The 27,521-nt window shown below is 39.3% G+C and overlaps 1 protein-coding gene across 2 annotated transcripts in view; it reads left to right on the top strand.

Moving 5' to 3' along the window:
* Nucleotides 1-27,521, top strand: part of LOC129717857 (protein ILRUN) — a 255,173-nt gene that overhangs the window by 193,824 nt on the left and 33,828 nt on the right. The window contains exon 6 of one of the 2 annotated variants that reach the window (XM_055668093.1): nucleotides 10,390-10,567. The exons of the other annotated variant lie outside the window; for it this stretch is intronic. Within the exon in view, the coding sequence (XP_055524068.1) occupies nucleotides 10,390-10,434 (45 nt within the window). The 3' untranslated portion in view covers nucleotides 10,435-10,567. Of the gene's footprint in view, nucleotides 1-10,389; nucleotides 10,568-27,521 lie in introns of those variants that run through there. 2 annotated transcript variants of the gene reach the window in all.

Below are 27,521 nucleotides of genomic sequence, written 5' to 3' on the forward strand. Positions count from 1 at the left end.
CACCATAGCGTCGGCTTCCAACGTGAACACAGAAACTTACGAACGAACGTACAAAGCGAACGGAGCGAGAATAAACTACTGTACTTCTCAACAAGCTAGCAGAGAATGATAATTCATGAGCGGCTTCGGCTGATACAGGCTCTTATATAGGCCAACTAGCATATGTTAAATTGCAAGGTATATGATTCTGTCGACCGTGCTTGGGAAGCTATCATAACGACCAATCAGAGGTCGAACTTTTCGTTTTGACAAGGCTTGACTATTTTCAATAGTACAATAGTTTGAACAATAAAATTACAATTGTCTTCGTTTGTGAAGAATCTTGGAAGATTTTCCAATCTATTACTGCAAGAACGAAGGAAATCCATCGAATATTCACCGATTTATTAGCATTCGAAATTGGACATATTTTTCACTTTTTTCGGTTTTAGAATTTCATTTCACATCCCTATGTAGCCGAACTTCCTGAGAGAAGTATTCTACTTCAAAAAAATGACAATATAAATAAAATAATAAAACGGGGACATTTTTTGTGGAACTGCTTAGCAATAAAAAACCCATCGCTTTGTTAATATCAAACATGCTAGTGTTGTATTCATTTTTCTCACTAACATCAAAAGAATCAGTAGTGGCGTACTAGTTGTAGCATCAATCGATTATTATATATGGAGCTAGTAGGGTTATAACATGTGCATCCACTTGGTCTTAGTAAACAGGTTACTACGTTGATCGCGCGGTGTACGTTGAATATTTTGAAACTCAGCTTGAAAAATAGGTTCAATTTATAGGTTAACACTGATTCTTACCTAAAGTTTTTTCTTGCATTGAATAGCATTTTTTCTCAGTTGCTAGTTGCGAACACGGTCCAAATTGCATTTTTCTGATATAATCCAAGATGGCGGCCTGAATTTTGATCACTTCAAATGAAAGCCCTATCATTCCTCTTTACAGAAAAGTGCTACTTGTAGTACTTTACATAACGAATTTTAGAGATATAGCTGAAATAATACATCAAGAATTGCTAAAATTTCAACTATTCTGAAAACTCTTCCGCCCCTTGGTGGCCAAGGGGTCCACAAATACGATCAAACAAAGATGGCATTATCATTTTTTCTCTATTTCTAATTTCTATGTGCATTTATATTAAGTTTAGAAGACCTTGTGCACCTAGTGGCCTAGTTTAAGCGAGAATTGCTCATATAAAATGTGTGTGTAGTTAGGGATGATCAATAGAATAAGTCGGCAGTGGAATGTGATATGCATATAGATTGTGGAAGAGTACCACCGTCCCAGTAGTTCAATTGCTCTAAACACCATGCCGGAGAAAGGAAGATTGCGGGTTCAAGTCCCGTCTGGATGCGGTATATTTTTCCAAATCTGTATCATATTTCCAGTTTACTTATTTTTCGCTTCCCCTACTGCACACACTGTCTGCCTAAAAGAAGTACAACATAATGTCCAATATTTATCAAATTTCCACAAATTAAAATAATTTACTCTTAGGGAACATTCGTTAATAAACGCTCAGGGGAGGGGAGGCACTCAGCGAAGTGTTACACTGCGTGAGGTCACCATGGAAAATTGCGTTACGTAGGAGTGAAGGGGTATTGAGATTTACCAAATTCCGCGTTACTTAATGTACGAGTGTTCCCTCATCAGGTGCGATTTGTAGTATTTCTATAATCAGGAAAAATTTAGCATACACAATAGGGTGCCGATCACTTATATGGGAAAAAGTAACCAGAAAATTTGAAGAAAAACTCTACACAAAATGTTCATCCACCCGAAAAAATACCCTATGCAAAATTTTAGCACGATCGGACTAATAACGGGGTGGCGCAAAGCGATCGAAGTTTGACCTTTTCGAAAAATCACCAAAATTGAGAATTTTTTTCTTTAGATGATACCAGATCTGGACGTTTCATGCACTTTGGAGCCATCTGGAACCAGAAAAAAACCTCAAAAACCGAAAATTCATGCACCCCACTTTCGTCAAGTACTCCCTCATTAGCTGGTATTTAATGTTACGTTTTAGGTTTTAAAATCGTTTATTTGACACGGCACGATACAATTTATGTTTAACTGAGCCAAGTACATTTTTTTAAATTTTAAATTAGCAGGGAAAAGAGGGAGGCACATTTTTCATATCTCGCGGCCTACTGCGAGCTAGTGGGGATTTAAGGTGAGAGGAGGGGTGTAACAATTTTGTTTTTAACTATTTTATATTACAGAATGTATTCATTTGTACGTGGCTAACCAGTGATGTTCTATTTGAGCAGTTTTGGTCTGTGGTGTCTGCGTAAACATTAAGATGCCGAGTCTTCGTTTTAGTGTCTCCAGCATAGTGTATCATTTTCTTTCAGTTTGTGACGGGATTTGTAATCTAACAAATAGATAAAAAACTTCATTAAGCAGACAGTATGTGAAGTAGAGAAAGAACGAAAAATAAGCGAACTGGAAATATGATACAGATTTGGAAAAATATACTGCATTCCGACGGGACTTGAGCCCGCAATCTCCCTGTCTCCGACATGGTGTTTTGACCAATTAAACTACGGGGGACGGTGGTACTGTTTCACAATCTATATCGTATCACATTCCGCTGCCGACTTATTCTATTGCTCATCGGCATACATCGAGGACCTTCGCGCGTACAGGTCTGAGCACTCTTTGTCCCACCACTTGGAGAGAGGGCGCCGTCTAATCGTTACCCCGGGTATCGGTTTCGTCTGAGCTTGAGTCGCGGCTCGATGATCAAGCCAGATAGGAACGCGTATTCTTCCTCCGGAGGAAGCTCCTCGTGGGACTCGATTCTTTGCGATATTATGGTCTCATAAGACTTCCAATCAATGTTACGTGTGAGGTCATACGCAATATTGATTGGACCCGTTGGAGTTGACCCGTTAGCAATTGAGATAACGATTGGTAGGTGATCACTACCGTGGGGATCGCTGATTACTTTCCACCGGCAATCTAACGCTAGTGATGTCGAGCAAAGGGATAGGTCAAGCACGCTTTCACGCGCTGGAGGATTAGGTACACGTGTCGCTTCCCCAGTATTCAAAAGTGTCATATTGAAGTCGTCGATTAAGTTACAGATTGAAGAAGATCGGTTGTCGTCGTGCAGCGATCCCCATAGCGAACAGTGAGAATTAAAATCTCCCAATATCAAAAAAGGCACGGGAAGCACCTCTGCTATATCAGTGAGATGCCTCTGTTCAATCCGCGCGGATGGAGGGATATATAACGAAACAAGGCATAGGTCTTTTCTATTCACATTCGTTTGAATGGCAACGACTTCAATATTCGAGACCGACGGGAGGTCGATTCTGAAAAAAGAATAGCACTTTTTGATCCCTAAAAGTACCCCTCTACCGTGTGAGTCTCGATCTCGACGAATCATGTTAAAATCGTGGAAATTGAGTTGATCGTTTGAAATGAGAAAGGTTTCACAGAGCGCAAATGCGACACAATTGTATCTTTTTACCAAATGAGAAAATAGATCGAATTTGGAGATAATACTTCTGCAATTTCACTGTAATACAGTGATAAAATTCCTAACCTCTTTCGCCGTATTAGTCATCGAAAGATATGATAGCTGAAATGGAGGGGCCAAGTTGCCGCTAGTTGCTTCAAAAAGGTTGATATTGTGGACTGGATATTTAAAACATTCAACATACCAGGGGATCTGGTATGTTGAATGTTTTAAATATCCAGTCCACAATATCAGAAAATTTTATTAACCCTGTTTCTTTTATATCTTCTGATCGAGAAATGAGTGCACGAGGGGTTTTTGGTGCCCCAGGAAGCGGTGGGTACTCCTGGTTTGATTTAAAATTAAAACCCTTCGACGGGATCGGTTGGCAAAAAGGAAAAATGTATCCTGTCGAGGGTGGCTCAGTCCTCGTAAGCATTTCTGCAAAAGAGCGCTTTGAGCGTTCCTTGAGGGAACGCTTAATTTTTTCCTCGCGCTGTTTGAACGCGGGACACGCCGAAAGGTCATGCCGAGTTCCCTCGCAGTAAAGACACTTTTCATGATTGCCTCCGCACTTGCTGCAGCGTGCCTTGTTGCAGCAGTAGGTGGCTGTATGACCTAATTGCTTGCAGTTTTGGCAATGCATGACCCGCGGTACGAACAGGCGTACAGGCAGACGAACCCTGTCCAAAGAGATGTAGTTCGGCAGTGCGGATCCGGCGAATGTTACACGGAAGGAATCCGAAGGGAGGAATTTCTTCTTCCCTTCTTCGATGGATACTGAATGCAATTGCTTGACATCCAGTATCTTTACATTTTGAATCAGGGGGTTCTTGAAGCAGCCAACCCCGTGACGCAAAATGTCATCGACCGTGAGGCTTCTTTCGGTAACCACACCGTCGATCTCCACGTCCTTGGCAGGGATGTACACGTGGTACTCTCTCGTGAAGAGCTCGTAGCTAGCAATTGCGTTTGCTTGCTTCAAGCTACTCACAACAACTCGCAGTTTGTTCGGTCTAACCTTTCTAATTTCGGTTACGTCCGAAAACTGTTTTGCCAGGTCCTTGCCTATTTGTATAATGTTGAGAGGCTGACGGGGACGACGAAAGCCAGCACTTAACAATAGTTTTTTTTTATTCTCGTCTATTTTTGGTCGGTCTAGTTCCGCCACTGTTGTGGCCAATCACCGACGCCCAGGGAGGCGACTCCACACCCAGGACCCTAACTCACGACCCGTTTATTAACGGACCGGCGCCAACGGCTTTACTTCCTCATGCGATGGAAGGCGTGATCCCAGAGATTTTTCGCCTCAGAAAATCTCCCGGTGTCGGCTAGGATTGAATCTAGACCAGTTGGGTTGGTTGTAAGTGGATCACGCCACCTCACAACCATCGACACCTATGTCGGCGGTGGGATTCGAACCCAGGCGTCGAGCGTGGTTGGCGGAGACGTTACCAACCACACTAGGCCCCCGCTACTTAACAATAGTTGAATCTGTCCAAAAGAATGGCTGAGCGGGAATACGGATACTGTTGATGACCTTCTCGTAAAGATGGCTAAGAACGAGTGCGGATGTTAGCTCCAAACGAGGAATGGTCATTTTTTCACGTTTGCGACGTGCATCATCCAGTGGTGCTACTCGTGATTTTGCAGTGTTAAAATTGACAGAAATCTGACCGTCATACGAAGTGCATCGGAGGTAGATGCACGCTCCGTACGCTTTTACGGAAGCATCACAAAACCCATGTATTTCGGCTGATATAGCGTCGTTGCCGAAATTAAGCAAACGAGAAACTTTGAGGGTAGCAAGTCCAGCTAAGTTGCGACGAAATTCTAGCCACCAGTGCTGAAGCTCATCGTTAAGTAATTCAGTCCAGGAACATTTTTGTTCCCAAAGGACCTGGAGAAATATCTTTGCTTGGACTTCGACAGGCCCAACTAATCCAGAGGATCGAATAGGCGAGCAAAATCGGACAAGATGATACGCTTGTTGATCTCGGTGGATTTATTCCACTGAGGTACAGAGAATCTAAAGTGGTCCGATCGAGGTTCCCATGAAAGTCCCAAAGTTTTAATTGTGGCTTTTGACGCTTCAAGTTCCAGGGATGTACGGTCATCTTTAAGGTTTTCGGGAATAGCTGCCAAAATCTCCGAGCAATTAGAGCTCCATTTTCTTAGAATAAAACCCGCAGATCCTAGCAGCTCGTTCAACTCGGTATAAATGTTAATTCCTCCTTCCACACTGTTTACTCCAGACAACATATCATCGACGAAAAAGTCCTTTGACAGGATTTTCGCGGCTGCAGGATATTGTTCGTTTCCTAAATCTGCCAAACGTTGCAAGCACTTGGTGGCGAGATACGGGGCTGATGCAGTACCGTAAGTCACGGTTGTGAGTTCGAAAGTTCTTATTGACTCATTGGCAGAGTCTCTCCTTAAAATTCTCTGGAGTCGATGATCAGCTGGATCAACATTGACCATCCTGTACATTTTTGCAATATCTGCAACGATGACAAATTTATGCAGACGAAAACGAAGAATTATAGAAAATAAATCCTCTTGCACTATCGGACCAACTAGCAACGCTTCGTTAAGACTAACGCCGGACGCAGTAGAGGACGAGGCATCAAAAACTACGCGAAGTTTTGTGGTGGTGCTGTCTGGACGCATAACTGCGTGATGCGGCAGATAGTATGGGTACGGTTGCGATTCCATTTCATTTGCGCTGGCTGATACATATGTCATATGCCCTAGGTCTAAGTATTCGTGGATGAACGAAGAATATTCTTTTTTCAATTCTAGATTAGCATTTAATCTACGTTCTAATGAAAGAAATCGCCGTAAAGCAATCGAGCGAGATTCGCCCAGACGATCGATTAAATATGGTTTTTTTCGGTAATGTTACTACGAATCTTCCTGACTTGTCTCTCACCGTAGTTTCATCGAATATTTTTTCACACCTTGTCTCTTCTAGTGAAAGTGTGCTGGTTGTTTGACATGTTTCTAGCTCCCAAAAGCGCGTAAGAAGATCATCTAGTCTCTCTTCCGTGCACAAAGCTGCAACAATCGTGGACTTAGTGTTGACTTCTTCAGATACCTTGCCAGAAATTATCCATCCCAAGTGAGTATTTTGCAGGGTTGGTCCTGCCGCGTTCATCTTGTACTGACCCACTAATAAGAGGTCGTAGAACACTTCCGCTCCTATGATTAGATCTATTGCGCTGGGGTTGAAGAACTCGGGATCCGCCAACTCAATTCCCTCAGGAAAATTCCATTCATTTATGTTAAGCGGTTGGATGGGCAAGTCAGCAGTAACCTTGGGAAGGACGAAAAATTGCAGGGAGACAGTGTATTCGGAAACACGTGAATGAATCCAGGCATAGACGGATTGCTTAGAGCATACACTAGCTTGACCTATACCTTTAACAGGCAGACATTCTTTGCGACGTTGAAATTTAAGTTTTTGTGCGAGATTTTCCGTCACGAAACACAACTGCGAATCAGAATCTAGCAGCGCGCGAGCCACGGTTCTGTTCCCATGACCATCACTGAGGTTTACTAAAGCAGTTGATAACAGCATAGAATTTCGAGTCGGTCGAATGTTTGATGTGAAAATAATGCTGTGGCTTGTAGATGGAGAGTCTGTGATGAGTTGTGTGTGTGGTTGGCTAGTGCTTGCGTTGGTGACGTGAGTGTGGCTTGTGAGAGATGTTGCATGTGTCGTCTGTTTAAAAACTTAAGGAACTTGAGCTTGGAACCTTTGTTGATTTGGTGGTGGTAGCGGGTTTGGTGCATAAGGTTTCATTCCCGTCTGAAGGCTGGGAAATTGTTCTGACTTTGGCTGTGAGGCTTGAGAATTTTCCAAGTGCAAGAGGGTATGGTGATTTCTCCTACACGTGTGACACGTACCTTTTGTGCAAAATCTTGCACTGAAGGCAATTGAGGCAAAGTGATTTCTGTTTTACTGCATCTATTCGATCTGGCACTTTCATTTTCATGAATCGGTTACACTTAAACATCGAATGCGGTAGCTCTCCACAAAATGGACATGACAATTGTACAACACCACTATGACTTACGGTAGAAGGGCGAAATGGTTTTCGAGTTTCGCCGCGGCAGGATTGTGTGGATGATATGCTGCGTAGAACCATACATTGATTTTTCAAGTGATCCATAAGTGCCCTATAACTAGGAATTTCTACGGAGTTGTGATGGTTCTCCTAGTTCCTGAGAGTGTGAGAATCAAGTCGTTGACGAACCATATACTGCAGAATAGTACTCATTCCGTCCGTCTATTCACCGATTTTCTGCAGCATCATCAGATTGGTTTCAAAATCCCCTACCACCCGATTTAGTTGCTCGTAAGATTCTCTTTCCATCGGTTTCACTGCGAACAATGCGTCTAAATAGGATTTAGCAATCAACTTTTTATTTTCGTAACGACGTTGCAGCGTGCTCCAAGCGATGATATAATTTGCTGATGTAAGTTCAATCGATGCGATCTCTCTCAGTGCGTCAACCGTCAACGATGTTCGCAGGTAAGTGAATTTATCGATGGTGGATAAGTGTTCATTATCATGTATCATGCTCGTGAGCGAATCTCGGAACGTGATCCACTCTCGTAGCTTACCACTAAAACTGGGCAATTTGAGTTCTGGAAGCTTTACTCTCATCTGAGTGTCAGCTGCCGACGAAAGACGAGGTTGGGATACACTTGGTTCTCTACTCCCTCCAGCTGGTACCATCAGCGCCATCAGCGATTGCTTCACTGCATAATAATCGTTCTCGAAAACAGATATCACCTTGACATTCTCATTTTCTCGCTTTTCAACGAATGATGTCCGCAAAGATGACCTTTCTTCTTCAGTTTGAACAGTTTCCACAAATTGATCGTCTTCTTGCTCATCAGTAAGCACTTCTACACGCATCCGTATCTCCACAAACTTGTCATATATTTCGTCCAACTTGTTTAACCGCATTTCTAACACATTGCGATCGCGTTCTTCCGTATAGTTTCTAATGAACAATTTAAAGTTGTCCATCGAACTCCGCAATGTTCGCTCTTGTTTGAGCAGAATTCTAAGATCGTCCTTTGGCATTGTAAATTTATAATAATTTGCACTTTAACACTAAACCACTCACTGCACTACCTCACTAGTAAGACAGCGGCCCAAAATATTAATAAATTATCGCGGATTGACAGAACTTGCAACCCATAGACCACGCTTGACCACCAATAGCAAACAGGACGATTCAAAGTGGAAAATTTTCGAAAGATTCAGAGCTCAATATTTGTTCGAATCAGTAAAGACAACAGTAATTGCAACGCCACAATTTATTTTATGCATGCAAAGTATGTAATTGCTCAACCACGTGCATCAAATTTGCAATGGCGGTCTGACCATGCTATTCAGAACCAACCACAGAAAAATCGTTTTACTTAGCCTCAATCTTTCGGTACAACATGCAGATTTCTCTACGACTCCTTCGACAATTTAATGGTGGCCAATTCCTTGTACTGTGGCAACCGCTGATCCAGTCCTTAACACTAGTAGCAGATTGGTATCCAACAGCAGCAATCGTTTCAGCACCCAGCAATGGTTCGCGCACAATGGAGATTTGCCAATTGTTTAGAATCTTGTGAACAATACCGGACAGTGATACACTTTTAACACGCGGTTTCCTTGAATCCGGTCGTACTGGATCAAAATGTTAAGAGTTCTACCGACTGGTTCACTTATCCAAAAAAAAAGCGCGTGTTACAAAAACTCTCTACAACTTTATTCGATTCGATTTATTTTGCGTCGAGAACTGATTACATTGCTAGTTTGATCGACACTGACTCTAATGAGATATGATGCGTAACAATTTATCATTTTTTTTTATCAGAATGAGAGTGAGAGCAACGAGAGATATTTGATTTATATTCACCACAGATAAACTGTGCCAGAGAAACTTATCGTTAATTAGGATGATCGTGACACGTCCATAAATTACTCTTACTATCCTCAACACCGACAACAAACAAAAATATTATTGCTCTTCCAGTTAAAAAACAAAATGATTTCAAAGTTCTAAAATAGTTTTAGGTCAAAATTGTATCTCTCCACTAGCTCGTAGTCGGCCGCGAGAAATAAAAAAGTGCCTCCCTTTTTTACTGCTTACGTAGAATTAATACAAATTGTATTCCAGTACTATATTACTCTCCCAGCTGGTCTCGAGGTACGATGCTGGCTTAACAAGCCAGTCGTCGTAGGTTCGAGTCTCGGCTCGGGAGAGACTGTTAGTGCCAGTAGGATCGTAGCGCTAGCCCCGCAATTGTCCTGTACACTCAACAGTTGGCTGCGAAGTCTGTGTATAATAAACAGAAGGTCGAGTTCCGATGCGTAATGTAGCACCAAGGCTTTGCTTTTTGTATACCAGTATACTAACTAACTGTAAATACCTTCCCAAAATAACAGTTTTTAAATAGCTTCTCACAAAAACTTGTTCCAAAAAATTAAACCAATAGCACAAAATTGCATCTTCTGCCTATAGAAACGTCTACGCAAAGTTAAGCCAAATCAAAAATAACAATTAAAAAAAACATTAATACTGGGACATTTTTTGGCGGAACTGCTCTTGAAGATACTGGATTTCATGCCGTTTTAAATGAAAACAAAACTTTTGGTCAAGTTGATTTGTCCCAGTTCAAATATTATTGAGGTTATTTGACGGATAACGTCAATCAATAATAATTACGATGATGTATAAATGTACCTCAACTGAAAAAATAGGTGGTATAACAATGATATATATTTACACTAGGATCAAATAAGTTGCAGCCAATGCATACGACCCAATATCGATAACTTGAAATAATTTTCAAATTTTCTCAGCAATTTTCACTCAAGCATTTTATGTTTCATTTTCAGAATGCTTCGTACGAGACATTGGAAGATACGGATATGTGGGGATGAGCGTACAAAAACTATCTTCTGAATTGTTAAAATTAACTGTTTAGCATAGCTTTTGTCTTAAGTGTTATTTTCTTTCAATTAATTCTCCAATAAAGGCAAGAGAGTGAAAAGGAATTATAGGTCGAATACACAATCATAACAAATAATTTATCCGAAAGAATCACTTATTTTATGCGTCTTAACCCTCTAGTGCCGAATGCCGCCATTTGGCGGGATTCAGTCGAAGTTCCGAAAAGCTTTAATAAATACTCAAAAAGTGTTTATAATGAATGAATCAGTGATTTTACCGAAGCCCGTCTAGAAATTAACTTGGGCACTAGAGGGTTAAAACAAAATGATGACATTAAAAAACTACTTACTGGAAACGGTAATCAACAAGTTACAATATTTTTGCAAACAAAAACAGTCAGGTCACTACGGTAGAGAAATGCTGCGCAGGTACCAGAAAACGTCAATCAAACTGTCTAATGCAAATGCGAACAAGTTCTGTTCAAACAAAAAATCAGAATAATAAGCATATTGATAGCAGATACAAAAAGGCAACAGCAAGAGCAAAAAATGAAAAAATCGAGTGGAGAAACAAGCTCACGCAAAAGTTGAAGTCTTGTACAATCATTGTGTCTTCCCGATTCGCACAAATGTTGCACAGAAATCGCACAATAAATGTGTGAAACGCATAACGCAACAGTTGTACTGCGAATACATTGACATAGAATTAAATCAGAATATATATCATATACCGACACTTTATTTCTCACGTCGAGTGTATTAGTGACTGCTACTCATGGAGCAGTGCAAGCAGCAAACAACAACTTGTGAACTCACTAGATTCAAATAGCTATAATACTCGATCGATTTATTACGATGGATTTGGTCAATAAAAAGTACCATTGAATGATTTGCAAGAAAAACGAAACAAAATTCGGTTCACAACATTTTGTAATCAACGCTAGCTTCACCGCAAAACTAGCAAAACCCTCCATTACACAAAGCCACAAAAGCGTTGCCGATTTTTTATGGCAACACTTGTAAATTGTGAATAATTATTATTTGTCATTCTGTGCACGCGCTTTTTTTTTTCAAGCAACGGAGAAATTTTTCTCTCGCTCGTATGATTTCCATGTACGTGCGACGAGACTAGAGACATCACATACAATTTGCAGGTTGCTCTTTCGGTTCGGATTGCGACGCGCAAGGCGATGTCACGTCGCTTTACGAAATGAGCGAGACACCAGTGCAGTATATACTTGATACCAGTGTTGTTAGTCTCACTCATTCTGTCGATGCGTGTTTGCTGCTACTCAGGGTAATGCATGAAGAAGAAAGAGTATCTTGAAAGCGTGTGTGCAGAAGCCTGGAGAAATGTAGCATATGTCTCGTTCTCAAGCAGAAAGAAGGAGAAAGGTTTTGCTTTTCGCTCGCTTTGCACTGCTGCTTGATGCCAGTTGACATTGTTTAAGTGTAGAGCAAAATCATTTCAAATCGCCTGGAAATACGCGAAAATTTAATCGACCATTTTTTATTTGAATGAAACTTCGCACATGTATTTGGCTTAGCAAACTGAGCATTTTTCACAGGTGGAGAGATTTTTTACACCCATGAGTTACATTCTAAAAGGGCGTATGCCTTTTGGCATAGGTTTAATTCTAAGCATTGTAGCCCAGAAACCGTTGGTTGTATCCAGCTTTTTACGCGCCATAATGGCGGACGCTATAATGCAAAGTTCGTAATAAATTACCCACCCTTTTGACAACTCTGCTTACGTCAGTTTGAAGTCTTCATACAATTTATCAAAAGAAAAATATATCTGGCAACATTTGTGTTGCCAATTTTTCAGAAATCGCAAATCTGACGTAAGCAGAGAGGTTCGCATATTACGAACACGCATTATAGCGACCGCCATTATGGTGCGTAAAAAGCTGGATAGAAAAACTGTCTGAGAATGAGTTGTAGCGAATCAAAAATGCATCATAAAAAAAATATCCACTGTACAAAAAAATTTTTTTTGACCAAAAAGAATTAAAATAAACATTAAATTTCAATTTAAAAAAAAAGAGTTGAATTTTTTTTATTTATTTTTTTCAAAGCAACTTGACGTTAATACGCAAAAAAAAAGTCCAGGATAGAGAAATGAAAAATATTTTTTTTATGGTAGATTAATCTTTTATAAAAATTCTAACTTAAACATTTTTCAAAATATTTGTATTCTGATGATTTTTGAAGATGCAGAGAGTCATTTTGAATCAAAAAGCTCTTGGTAGTAAACATTCCAAAAGCATTGGTTTTCGAGTTATTTCTAATTTAAGCTCGAAAAATTATTGATATTTCGGAAAATACATGTTTTTTATTAATTTGTCCATGGTTCTCCAGCAAAAACCATACGTTCATTGGAATGCTTGATCAAAAATATACAATTCATTCTTTGACAACAAAACGATTGGGCGAAAGACTCTCAAGAAAAGAGTTAAATGTTCTAAGTGATATAAATATATATAAGAATCAAATATTTATTTTCGAGTTTCATTATCTTAGGAACATATTTTTTTATGACATAGATACTTTACAGAACTAGTTTCACCTTATATTTTATATACATCATAAGTAAATGATTCGTCATCTTTTGAAAACAGCTTCATTTGCATCTTATGTTCTGAAGTCGGAACAAAAGAGTAATACTTTTGTGTGGCAGCTATTATTATAGATTTTTTGAAAATATTGCTCCATTCTGTTACTCCTTGTTCATATTCTTCATATGATACCCAACTAAATGACATTTTTGATGAATTTTTATTATTTTTCTGATTAGACCAATCATACAATTCTTTTGCGCTTGTATAATATATTTAATATATTTTAATATATTTATTTATTTTCGTCAAGCAAATGTAGACTACAGTTATAATAATACAATGTTTCCTTATATTCTATACATTATTTCCAGTATTTAGTCGTTTTTGATTTCTGCCCATAGTGATGTCGATATTTTCGCAGTGCTGATTATAGTGACGCATCATGCGATTTATTGGGCCATTTTTTGAGTAGTTAGTTCTGTGAGAGTTTTCCGAAAATATATTACGATTTCTTAATTGACGACTGGGTGCATAAAAATTTAGTTGCGATAATAATTTAGAAGATTGCACGCGTTGAGAAATAATGTCATTGATAAAATAAAGCATTGAAAGTTCGCGGCGTTCTTTGAGTGCTTGTATGTCTATAAGCATGCAGCGTGCTTCATATGATGGTAAGGGAAATGCTGTCCAATTTACTTTACGAAGCGCGTACAAAAGAAATTGTTTTTGGACAGATTCAATGCGTTCTTCATGTGTTACAATATAGGGATTCCATACAATGCTACAGTATTCCAGAATTGGTCGGACGTATGTAATATATAATAGTTTGATTGTATATGGGTCTTGAAAATTGTGGCCGAAGCGTTTTATAAAGCCCAGCATACTATTTGCTTTGTTGATAATTGTATTATAATGTTCTATGAATGTAAGTTTGGAGTCTAAGATTACGCCTAGGTCCCTTACGATTTTGCATTTTTCTACTGGTTGGTTTCCTAAGAAATTGTTTGTAGGTGGTGTTACTGTTTTTCTGCTAAATGCTATTGAATTACATTTTTTGATGTTGAGTTGCAATAGACTTTTGTTGCACCAAGTGTAGAATACATTAATTTCATTCTGGAATATTCCGAAGTCTTCTGCATTGATTATTTCTATAAAGAGCTTCATGTCGTCAGCATATATAAGCACACGTATTGATTTGAGAAGAAAGGAAATGTCATTCACGTATAATATAAAAAGAAGAGGGCCCCGGTGAGAACCTTGAGGAACCCCGGAAGTTACTTCTATTGGGTTTGAGAAGGAATTTTGAAAGCGGACTATTTGTGTTCTCTTTGTTAAGTATGACTGCAGCCATTCCAAGAATTTTGTTTCCATTCCGTATTTTTCGAGCTTGAAGAGCAATAAAGGTTTGTCGATTCTGTCAAATGCCTTGCTAAAGTCCGTATAAAGAGCTTCTACGTGGTTGCCGTTGTCCATTACAGTCAAAGTGAAATTTATGAATTCCAAAAGAATTGTGGTAGTTGATCGGCCTTTATAAAAGCCGTGCTGTTGAGTTGTGAATTGGTTTTATACTTGCTGAAAGATTTTTTCATTAATTATTGATTCAAATAATTTTGGAATGCATGAAATAATGGCAATTCCACGATAATTACGAATGTCTGATTTAGCGCCAGATTTGAAAATTGGCACTAAGTATGAGGTTTTCCAGAGTTCTGGAAAAATTCCATTCTTCAGAGACATATTAAAGAGGTGTAGTTTAGATAGTTCTTCTGCCAAGTTTTCGAGAAAAATTGGAGCTATTCTGTCAGGTCCAGGACCTTTCGTAGCGTCTAAGTTTTTAAGTGCGTTCTGAATTTCGAATTCAGATATTTGATTGACAGATAAAGAATTCGAAAATTCAGGAAAATACGAGAAATATTCGCGGTCGCGGTCTGTTCCTTCAAATGTGGTGTATATTTCTTGAAAAAAAGTGGCAAAAAGACTACATATTTCATTACTAGTGTGTCCTACATTACTGTCAAGATGCATTCGTGATGGAAAGTTGTTGCTTTTTAGTTTGGTTTTTACGTAATTGAAGAAATTCTTAGGGCAGGACTTGATTTGATGTTCGACTTTACGGTTATGCTCTTCATGCGCAATTTTAATGGCTGCGTCAAATCGACGGCAAATTTCTTGGTAATTTTGAAGGTTTTCGCTATTGTTGTCTTTTTTGTATATTTTATGTGCTTTTTGTTTTCTATTTTTTAGGTTCTTCAATTGTGGATTAAACCACACTGGATATTTGTTGGTGTTCGTTCGTCTTCTTCTTCTTAGTGGTACATTTTCTGATATAATTTGATTAATTATTTAATAAAATTTTAATACTTCTTCGTTGACATTTCCTTCTTTACAAATAATACTACGCCAATTTATTATGCGTAGTCTACGTTAGACTTGTTCGAAGTCAGTTTCAGGTCAGGTACGAACTATTATTAATTACTATTGAATATTCAATTGCTGTGTGAAATGCTTCATTTTTCCAGATGGGAGTCAATGATGCATCTACACAGAAGTCTTCAGTGCAGTTTGTGAATAATAGGTCTAAATATGCATTTTGTTTGTTTTTGACATGATTGATTTAATATAGACCGAGTTTTGAGGATTTGCCAAAAAGATACTGCAGTGTTTCGTTTTCGCCTACGACTGGGAGTAAGATAGATTCATTTTCAATGTCTACGATAAAGTCTGCATTACGTTGGTTGAAGTCGCCATAGACATGCAGTTTTACTTCTGGTTTCATGTTAGACATAATAGACTCTAGAGTTTTGAAAAATAATTCATATGAATGTTTATGAGCATGTTCCGGTGGAAAGTAGACGGAACAGAAGATATGTTCTTCGCCAGCAATAAATGCTTTGGCCCATACGTGTTCAAATTCTTTATATTTGTCGGATATTATTTCTTCAGAAGTAAAGTCTACATTAATGGCAATGAGGACTCCACATCCTGACTTTTTTTTACTGGTAGACAAATTCGGATCGTGCCGGAATACATTATAATTGTTTCCAAATACTTCTTCGCTTCTTACGCTTTCGTCCCAGCTAGTTTCAGTTCCTAGAGATACTTTGAAGGTGGATGATAATAGATTTTGATTAATTTCCTTCATTTTGGCTGGACTTTTCATGCGGTTGAAATTCTGGCAGTATACCAGTATTTCAGTCACATTCTGTTGCTCGTTAGAAGAAGTTTTTGGAAAAATAGTTTGACTTAAAATAGTATTTTCTTCCTCGAGAGAGGGTGTCGTTTTAGCATTCTGTTCGGAATGTGAAATATTTTCAATTAAATAATTACTTTCTTTCTCCAACGAGGGTGTCATTATTGCATTCTGTGTGGAATGTGAAAATTGTCTATGTAAACTTACACTATTACTTTCCAAATTGGGCGTCTTTACTTGTGAAAATTTACGTGACTTACGCGCAATTGCTGCAGCCGATGTGTCCGTTCGCTAAGTAGAAAGGTCCTGTACGTCTGTAGGTCAGCTTTTGCTTCCGAGGGTGACAGCCCGTATTCCTGGTAGACTTCCTGGAAAATGCACAGCAGATGTACGGTGCTTACTGGTAGTCCTTCGGAAGCTAACAGCATTCGGATACTAGTTGATGTGTAACCATCTACACATACTGTTGGTTGCTGGTCGTTCATGAACGCAAAGTACAGGCGGACGATTTTCATTATATTCGGGTCACGAAGTCTAGCCTTTAAAAAGCGCCCATCGCCGTTTGTTGACTGCTGCGTTAAGCGCACTATAGGAGGCCGCATTGGGTCCAGTTCGAATTGGCTGTCGTGTGGTGGTGTGGATGTTGACGTTGAGTTGTTGTTGCTGATGTCGCTGTTATTGTTGTTTACATTTTCAGTCTGGCCAGTGCGAACATTTTCAGTTCTGTACGGGTTGATAGTTTCGCCTTTTTGAAAATTGATGAATTTTGTTCTAATGTCCTTGTTTTGTTGTCCAGAGAAATGTATGCGTGCTGCGGCCAATAATTCCTTGTCAAGAGGTAAAAGTGAAGGTGGTGTGTTGCGCTGCGTGATGCTTCCAGTTTCGTTGTTGGTGCTGTTACTGTGGTTGATGATGTTGTTGTTGCTACTGTTGTTGTTATTTATGCGGATGTTACTGTTGTTCCTGCAACTAGTAATGTTATTGCTGTTGTTGGTACTATGGTTTTGCTGCTTCCGTTGCTTTCGCCTTTGCTTGGCTTTGTCTTCTTTTTTTTTCTTGTAGACGACGTAAACGCTGCTTTGCGTCATATTGCGACCAGTCACATTTCCATATTTTTTTACTTCCAATGAAGCGCCAGCCAGAAGTTGATTCTTTATTGCTGACGAAGTTCTGATGAGCTCGCGCTGGGTTAGACGATGAGTGCGTTTCCAGCGGGATATTGACGGGTGCAGGTATTCTTTTTGCCATTTCTTCCATGTGAGACTTAACGTCACGCGTAAGGGCAGCACGAGATTCAGCTAGGTCATTTTTAAGGGTAGTAAGTAATTTATTGAGTGAGTCTGTCGTTGCATTTGTAGTTGATGCTATTGTTGCTACTGCTGCTGTTGCTGCCGATTTGGCCACCGCTTCAACAGCTGATGTGGTGTCCGAAGGTGTGTCGAAAAGTGATGACAATGTATTTTTAATTTCAGCTGTACTGGCTTCGTTGCTGCTGGCAATGTTAGAAATGCTTTGGTTTATTTCTTTAAGCATTTTTTCTGCATGCGTTCCGACTGCCGCTGTGGCGTCCGTAGGTGCGTCGAGAAGCGAAGATAATTGATTTTTTATTTCTGTGGCCCTGGCATTGTTGTTACTTGCGGTAATAGAAATGTTATGTTTGATTGCAATTAGGGTTTTTTCTATTTCCTCGAGCGAGTCGACGTGGGTCTTGCTGAGTGTTTGATAATTTGTGAGCAATTTATGGTTTGTTTCCATCGATTTGCCAATATTTTCTGTGATGTTTTTAAGTTGCGCTGTTAATGCCTTCAGGTTGAGCTCCGTCACGAATCTTTCCTGACAGTCTTGACACAGAGGCAGCATAAAGGTGCGAAGGATTTCCTCGTGGTCCCTCCGAGCACCTATGCACGCAGCATGGAAAGTGCGGTTGCAAGTTCCATGGCAACGCCAGAGGAAGTGGCTGTCGCTTTGGGCACAGTTTAATATTCCACACTTCATTGAACAATTTCACTGTTCCACTCGCGTCGTAAATAAGTAAACGAAACGTAGCACAAAAAAAGATTAAACTACTTAAAAAGCTGATGCGCGTTTATCGCGTGGTCGGTTCAAAAATGTTTATAAATAAAAAGCTAAATAATAAAAATGTGTGCTAGAGCGCAGCAAATGCGCGTCCGAACTCTACGGCGGTTTGACGTGATGATGTAATGGGATGTTCATGTTCTTTAGCTAAACTTGCATTTCTTGCCATTCGTTTTAATATGCCACCAATTGCATCGCATGGGCCTTTAACATGAGAAGTCGTAAAAAATGCCACTCTGCATCTACGTTTTTTCTATTTTTATATTGTGAGGCAGCTCCATCAGACATTTATATCGCTTTTTTCAACTGTATTGTTGTTTTCAAAAAACTCATTAATTTGGCAATGAACACCTAAACCGCAACAGTAAGAATATTAGCTTCATCATAATATCGGAAGTACTCCATCATGAGTACTTCTGATATTATGATGAAGCTGATATTCTTGAGTGTTCCAGCTTCTGAATAGTAAACAACGAAGGGATAAATGGTGGCTTGACTATTATTCCAATAACTACACGAATCACAAATTGATAAAGACGTATCAAAATGAGCTTGACTGTTCAATATTTTTAATTTTGCAATAACGTTTTCGTTTAATTTGCGTAAGCTTGATGAGCACCGATGATCAGGAAAGGTTTACAGCATTTGGGCTTGGTGTATTCCATTTTCACTTTATTCATCATCACAAAATGCAAACTGTTACTAACACATCTGGAGTAGTGCAATCGTATTTATATACGAAAACAGATATTATAGGTAACCCAGTAGTTATTGGTTGCGTACTTTACAAACAGTTATTATTAGTAAACAAGTAGGTAGTGTTGCACCAAAAAGATATATTACAAAGGAGTGGCAGATAAGTTTTCAAAATGCGATCGGAGGTGGCGAGTAAAAAGTTCACAACAATTGTTTACGTTCGGCATTCAGTGCGGATTTTCGACAAATTGTTCTTTTTAGTTTTTTCAACGATCTACGGTTACCAAAAACGCGAATGCCATCGTGTGTAGATTTATCATGTGGTGTTTCAGTTTACCAAACCAAAAAGTTAGGCATAAGCATCCATGCTTTTCCCAAAAATCCCGATGTTGAGAAACGCTGGCGTTTGTTCTGTCGGGTAAAAGTTTTTCCCGCAAAGTTTTAAATTTGTTCACAACATTTTCGCGGAGGATTTCGAGCATAGGTTCCAGGTTTATGGATTCCCGACGCATTCAGCATCGGAAGGTAATGTTTCAATTTTCCATTCGTAGCTGTCTAAAAGTAATTGTTAACGTTTCAGCTGCTCAAGAATTTTTACACCTCACGGACGGTGCGAGCGAAGGCTAGATTCGTGCATGGTAGCAAAGCTTTTAAGACAACACGAGTCAGATACACCAGCTGAAGAATGCGCTCCTTAGGCCGAACAGGTTCAAAACACCAGCGAGAGCGTTTTTTTCGATTGAGGTCGACGGTGGCTTGATGAATGAAGCGAGTCAACCAATCTCTAGATCTACTAACAACGATATTCAACAACAGATCAATTGTCAGAATGAAACTAGAAAACTCAAAGACCTGCGATCCATCATTGATTAGAATCCATCTATTGATTGTGTCACACACATAACCCCGCAGGAGGTTCTAAACATTGTAACATATGGGGAGGCCAAAATAAGAAAATCGGAATAAATGATAATAAAAGTTTATGGGAACTTTTCCACATTTGAACCCTGCCCAAAATAGTAACAATATTCAAGACAATACATGTTGTTTCTGATATTATCACAATACAACATAATTCCATATGATTTCAAACAAAATCCATATATTTTCCTATGCCAAACTATATTCAATTGGTTGTTGTGACGTCACGATCTCAGCACTCGAAAAATGTTACTATCCAACACTTGCAACCACGCTCATCTGCCGCTCCTTCGTATATACCTTATTGGTGTTGCACGACAAACATATTTTGAAGTAGAATACTTCTCTCAGGAAGTTCGGCTACATAGGGATGTGAAATGAAAATCTAAAACCGAAAAAAGTGAAAAATATGTCCAATTTCAAATGCTAATAAATCGGTTAGTATTCGATGGATTTCCTTCGTTCTTCCAGCAATAGATTGGAAAATCTTCTAAGATTCTTCCCAAAATAAGATAATTGTAATTTTATTATTCACACTATTGTACTATTGAAAATAGTCAAGCCTTGTCAAAACGAAAAATTCGACCTCTGATTGGTCGTTATATGCTTGCTTCCCAAGCACGGTCGACAGGATCATTTACCTTGCAATTGAAAACATGCTATTTGGCCTATATAAAAGCCTGTTTCAGCCGGAGCTGCTCATAATAGTTCTAGACAGCGACAACAGCAGTCGTCCTTCCTTAGCAGCAGCACTAGCCCTGTGGTTGGTCACCACGTCTCAGGAGCAGCGCGGTTTTTCTCAGCGTGTGTCGCCAGACAGCCATTATTCCCCCCGTGTTGGGGCAGCATGATGATTGCCATCAGGAAATCCAATTTCGGAAATCGAAATGCCTTTTTTAAGGCAAATAAACAAGTTATTGAAAGTTAATAATTTTTGTCAACGCAAGCAAGCATTCTGTATTGCATCCTAGGAATTCAAATTTGTCGCACCCGTCTTATATACTGAATGTGAAAAAGCTTCCACAGTGCATGTTGTCCGTGTTTCTTAATTCCCCCCATTGTTAGGGCAGCTCAAAGGTTGTAATTAGCAACCGATTTTGAACCGCAACATGCTTTTTTCAAGGCAAATAAAAAAATAATTGAAGGTTAATAATTTTCTGCCATCAACACAAGCAGACATTCTGTGCGGGATGCAATCAAATTCTGTTGTAGTTGTCTAATTTTCACTTTATTTAGTAAACCCCCCACTGTAGGGGCAGCGCAAAGGCTGCGATCAGCATTACCGACATTGAATAATAAACTGCCCTGTTAGTACGCATTCAAAAAAGCAGTTGGTTCGACTATGCAGAGCTAATATGAAGTCGATTCAATCAATCAGCATAAACAGAATTTTGTCGTCTCCCAGCTGCCAAGTTGTAACATGATGCAACACGCAACAGTAAGCAAACGAAATCGCTTGATGTTACAAACCGCAATAAGATAAGGGTTAAAACCGTTGCGTGTGTGAGAGTACCATCGGTGTTTATTCGCTTGATACAAAAATCAAATGCGAATTGTGGAATAATTCGTCTAAGGAATATGAGGAAATGGTAAACCTGAACTGAAGGGCGTGGCCTATTACGTAGCACCCTACGGCTATAAAAGAGTGTTTCTGGGAAAACTAGCTACATTCATTAGTCGGAAGGTGAACTGGATGGACCGTACACAACGTTGACAGCAGTAACAGCAGATATCGGCACTCAGCAGTAACAGACCATAGCAGCCGGTTCCGCCTGTGGTTGCCTTCAAATTAAACAAATCACTTGCCCTGTGGTTGGTCATCACGTCTTTGGAGCAGAGCGGTTCTTCTCAGCGTGTGTCGCCAGACAGTCATTATTCCCCCCGTGTTGAGGCAGCATGATGATTGCCATCAGGAAACCCAATTTCGGAAATCAAAATGCCTTTTTTAAGGCAAATAAACAAGTCATTGAAAGTTAATAATTTTTGTCAACGCAAGCAAGCATTCTGTGTTGCATCCTAGCAATTCAAATTTGTCGCACCCGTCTAATTTACTGAATGTGAAATAGCTTCCACAGTGCATGTTGTCCGTGTATCTTAATTCCCCCAATGTTAGGGCAGCTCAAAAGTTGTAATCAGTAACCGATTTTGAACCGCAAAATGCTTTTTTCAAGGCGAATAAACAAATATGTAATTGAAGGTTAATAATTTTCTGCCATCAACACAAGCAGGCATTCTGTGCGGGATGCAATCAAATTCTGTTGTAGTTGTCTAATTATTACTTTCTCGTTATTTAGTAAACCCCCACTGTAGGGGCAGCGCGAAGGCTGCGATCAGCATAACCGACATTGAATAATTAACTGCCCTGTTAGTACGCATTCAAAAAAGCAGTTAGTTCGACTATGCAGAGCTAATATGAAGTCGATTCAATCAATCAGCATAAACAGAATTTCGTCGTCTCCCAGCTGCCAAGTTGCAACATGATGCAACACGCAACAGCGAGCAAATGAAATCGCTTGATGTTACAAACCGCAATAAGATACGGGTTAAAACCGTTGCGTGTGTGAGAAGCACCATCGGTGTTTATTCGCTGGATACACTATCTACTGTCTACTGAACGCAATAATCTGCTTACATGCGACACGGGGACGGGAACATTTTCTTCAACCAAGCTGCACAACACGACACAAAACATGTTATTTTGTTGCTTCAATGAGAGTGCTATCGGTCCGGCTCGACAGAATGTTCACAAGAAATCATTTTTGTGCATCCGTGCTACGAAACTGAGGAAAAACTTCAGAAACTGAAAAAAGAAATGGAGCTTATCAAATGATCGCTCTAAGCCGGAATGATGTCACACATATTTTTCAAGTTATATCATTCCACCACGTACGAAAAATAATTCATTCCTATTTTCATCCCTATATAAGAGCCTGTTTTAGTCGAAGCCGCTCACAATAGTTCTGAACAGCGACGACAGCAGTCCTCCCTTAGCAGCAGCGGGAGCGAGCAGTGGGTATCATCGATAGCGGATAGCGGCCACAACTGTGGCATGGCTGCGGATAAGCGTAGCAGTTTCAGCGGATCTCACCATCGATAGCAGCAGGGCCAGCAGATGCAGGTACAGCGGATACAAATGGCGGCCACAACTGTGGCATGGCTACGGATAACGTTGCAGTTGCTCAGCAGTTGGGCCAGCGTGTAGCGGCCACAACTGTGGCATGGCTATGCATAGCGTAGCTGTTGCAGCGGGTATATCAGCATCGATAGTAGCAGGGTCAGCTGATGCAACGACACTCCCTTCACTAAAATGCTGTTTCAGTGTGGTAGCGGGAAGCATCAGCAGCAGGCTTGCATGAAGTGAATACATCAGCCAGCAACTTTCTCTAAGGCCTCTGCCATAGTAAACGCGAAAAGCGGCGCGAACCGATTCGCTCGGCCGTAGGTTAATGTACAGCTCTACTGATGGCTGTACATTAACCTACAGCCTAGCGAATCGGTTCGCGTCGCTTTTCGCGTCTATTATGGCAGAGGACTAATGGGAAAGTTGTATCATTTTGTTCAGAAGAATATTATTATCGGTAATATTACAGAGATGCGATTGCGTAAATCCGATTTTGAATTGAACAATTGTTCTTTTGAGAACAAATAAAACACTTATTTGAAGAGTTAATAGCTTCTGGTACCAATAGCAGTATAGTGACAGCCTCAGCGGTAGATGCAGATGCAGCCGGTACTTCCCTGAGGCCGATGTTAAGGTAAATGGGAGCAGCACGGCGAAACAGTTCGGGTTATGCTTAGACGCGCGTCATTTTTCGTTGTTGATATTCCCCACATGAAACGACGCGCTTTCGTATGATAGCGGTGGTTTTAGCGGTAGATGCATTTGCCAACACTTCCTCCAGGAAAGCCGTGTCTAGTTTTCAATGTGAAAACACCTTTCTCATTGTGTTGACCGTGCGCCTTAGTCCTCACTATCAAGGTAACACAGAGATGTAAGATAAACACTACATCCTATGATAAATTGAACAATTGTCGTTATAAGGACAACAAATGAATTAATGAAGATTTAATTTTGAATCAGAATACTTCTCTCAAGAAGTTCGGCTACATAGGGATGTGAAATGAAAATCTAAAACTGAAAAAAGTGAGAAAAATTTCAAATGCTAATAAATCGGTTAGTTTTCGATGGATTTCCTTCGTTTTTGCAGCAATCGATTAGAAAATTTTCTAAGATTCCTACCAAATGCATGAAATGGCAATTTTATCATTCGAACTATTGTACTATTGAAAACTCTTAAGCCTTGTCAAAACACAAAATTCGTCCTCTGATTGGTCGTTATACCGCGCTTTCCCAAGCACGGTCGGCAGAGTTCTGGACCTAGTAAATTGGGAATGCATCGTTTGGCCTATATAAGAGCTTCATCAGATAATAAACAAACATTTCATCGGATAATAAATTGAACAACTGAAATTTGAAGAACACAAATGATTATTTGAAGAGTTAATATTTTCTCGTTTTGCGCTATAATCCAAAGTTAATTATCTTCATCTACATGCATACTCTGATTATTATTACGTGTTTGCGTCGCTTAGTGTTTGGCTACGGTCATGCAGAACGCAAATAACGGCGCGATGCGATTCGGCAAGACGAAATCTGTTGAAATGTATAGCTCTACTTCGCCTTAAAAAGAGCTGTACATTTCACCACGGTGAGGCGAATCGCATCGCGCCGGCATTCGCATTCTGCATAACCGTAGCCTTTGTTCCGTTCCCGTTTAATGATGTCGTATTGAATGTGCATATTACAATTCGGCAGCACTTCAACTTCTCATTTGCACAAAAATTAAAAATATTCAATAAACTTCATTCAAAATATCAGACAAAAAGAATTTACAATACTGCCAATGAACGGTCAACGTTTATTTACTAGAAAAAATGACTGACACGCAAGCAGCCGGGTTATCTTTCTTGTAAAAGTATTCTACTTCAACCTTGCGGTCGTGGCTTTGTATACAACCTTCTTGTGATTTTTCATTTACACATGCTTGAAATCTGCTGTATTAGTTCAACGCACTATACATTTTCTGCCGTCTCACAAACACTGGAAGGCTCAAGGAACCATTTAGTTAGGGGTGAGGTGCTGGAGTAACAAGCCAGTCGTCATACGTTATAATCTCGGCTAAGAGAGACGACCGTTAGAGTCAATTTGTCTCCCTTCTCATTCGCACTGATTAGGGCTTCAACAGTAAGTGGCGATCAAACATCAAAACAACCACTACTTTACAGGATCCACGTATAATGTCATTTATGGCTGAGTTTGTTTCAAAGTTATGTACCGAATTCTTCACAATTGATGTAAAAATATTCTTTAAAAAGAAACAAGGTTTGAATCTTAGGTTACAAATCGCCAACAAAAACCTACAAAGCCCAGGGAAGGAAAAAACTTCAAATTACTAAAAAATATTTTGAAAGCCAGAGAAGTCAAGAATGATTCCAATAAAATTTTATATGTTAACTTGAAATAGGCAAAAACTAAACTATGATAAAAAATATCTTAAACCTGTAACAAGTAACGCCTCCACCAACCACGCTGGATCTGGGTTCGAATCCCAACGCCATAGGTGTCGATGGTTGTGTGGTGACTAGAGTGGCCATTTTTGTAACATCATGCGATTTCGAAGAGCGCCGGGCGGAAAAAGTTTCCTTTTTACTCCAAAAATAAGCCATGAAAATTTGAAGTTGATCCGAGTTCATTTAATGGACCCACAAAACGCTTATATTAAAAAAATAGATTCTCATAAGAACTGTTGTTTTTTATCTCTTTTTGAAGTTTTTTGTCTTAGTTTCTTAAAATAGTTGTATATTTTATTTTATTTATTTATTTCGTCAATCATAGTAGACTACATCTTAAAAACTATTGCTAACATCACAAATATAGTTATGTAATTCTAGTGTTTAATATTTTTCTAAGAGCATTTCGTGACATCGTTAAATCAATAACTTCACAATATTTATTGTAAAGACTCATCATACTATTAACTGGCCCGGCCATGGCATATTCTGTTCTATAAGAATTTAATACGAAAATTTTTCGCGTTCTTAATGAGCGTGTAGGAGCATAAAAGTTGAGTTTTCCAAGCAAATTTTCCGAACTTATGCGTTGTGAAACTAAATCGTTGACAAGAGTTACCGAAGCAATTTCTCTTCTTTTTTCAAGCGTTTCTATATTAATAAGCATGCAACGCGATTCATAACAAGGGAGAGGAAATGAATTCCAACCTAGTTTTCTTAGTGCATATAACAAAAACTGTTTTTGTACGGATTCGATTCTATTGGAATGGACGTCTTGATAAGGCGACCAAACAACACTACAGTATTCTAAAATAGATCTAACATATGTAACAAAGAGAGTTTTTATAGTGTACGGGTCAACGAAATGATAACTGAACCTTTTTATAAAACTTAGCATACTGTTGGCTCTATTGATGATCGTATTGTAGTGATCAATGAATGTTAACTTAGAATCCATAATTACTCCTAAATCTCTAATTTTATAACACCTTTCTACAACTTGATGTGCAAGAGTGCAACTGGCATGTTCAGGATTTCTTTTTCTTGTGTAGGATATAATATTACATTTTTTTACGTTGAGATCAAGAAGACTTTTTTTACACCAAATGTAGAAAATGTCAACCTCTTGTTGGAATTGTTGGATGTCTGATTTGTGTTTTATTTCCATGTACAGTTTCATGTCATCGGCATATATCAATACTTTGAGACGATTCAACACAAGGGTAACGTCATTAACAAATAAAATGAAGAGCAAAGGGCCTAAATGGGAGCCTTGTGGAACTCCAGATGTCACTTTTACTGGTACAGAAAGGTGTCCCTTAAACCTAACCGTTTGTGTCCTGTTCGTCAAATAAGATTCAATCCATTTAAGTAGGCCTGACTCAAATCCCAGTTTTTTTAATTTGAACATAAGCATGGAAATATCTACTCTGTCAAAAGCTTTACTAAAATCCGTGTATAGAGTTTCCACGAAGTTGCCTCTGTCCATAGACGCAAGAGAGAAATCAACAAATTCAAGTAAGTTGGTAGCCGTAGACCTCCCTTTGTAAAAACCATGTTGGTTACACGGTATGCGATTCTTTACCTGATTAAATATTTTTTGGTTTACGATAGCTTCAAAAAGTTTAGGAATACATGATATTATTGCAATGCCACGATAATTTTTGATGTCAGATCTCTTACCTGACTTGAAAATCGGTATAAGAAAAGATTTTTTCCAGACTGATGGAAACTGTCCGGACGTAAGGGATAAGTTGAAAAGCCAAAACAAGGGTTTTACGAAGGCAGGAGCAAGATTTTTCATGAGTGAGGGTGGAATTCCATCTGGACCTGGTCCTTTTGAAGCGTCCAGTTCTTTTAGTGTTGCGAGGATTTCTTGAACAGTTATTTGCTTAATAGATACGTTATTTATTTGTTCATGCAAGTGCGAGAAATACTCAAAGTCCCTGACTTCGTCGCTATTTTTATAAACGGTTTGAAAAAAACTCGCAAACTTGTTGCAGATTTGCTTTGAGTCAGTACTGGCAAAGTCTTCATATTGCATGCGAGATGGGAAGTTATTA

The sequence above is a fragment of the Wyeomyia smithii genome, chromosome 1 (genome assembly GCF_029784165.1).
Source record: "Wyeomyia smithii strain HCP4-BCI-WySm-NY-G18 chromosome 1, ASM2978416v1, whole genome shotgun sequence".
In the NCBI taxonomy this organism is placed as follows: domain Eukaryota; kingdom Metazoa; phylum Arthropoda; class Insecta; order Diptera; family Culicidae; genus Wyeomyia; species Wyeomyia smithii.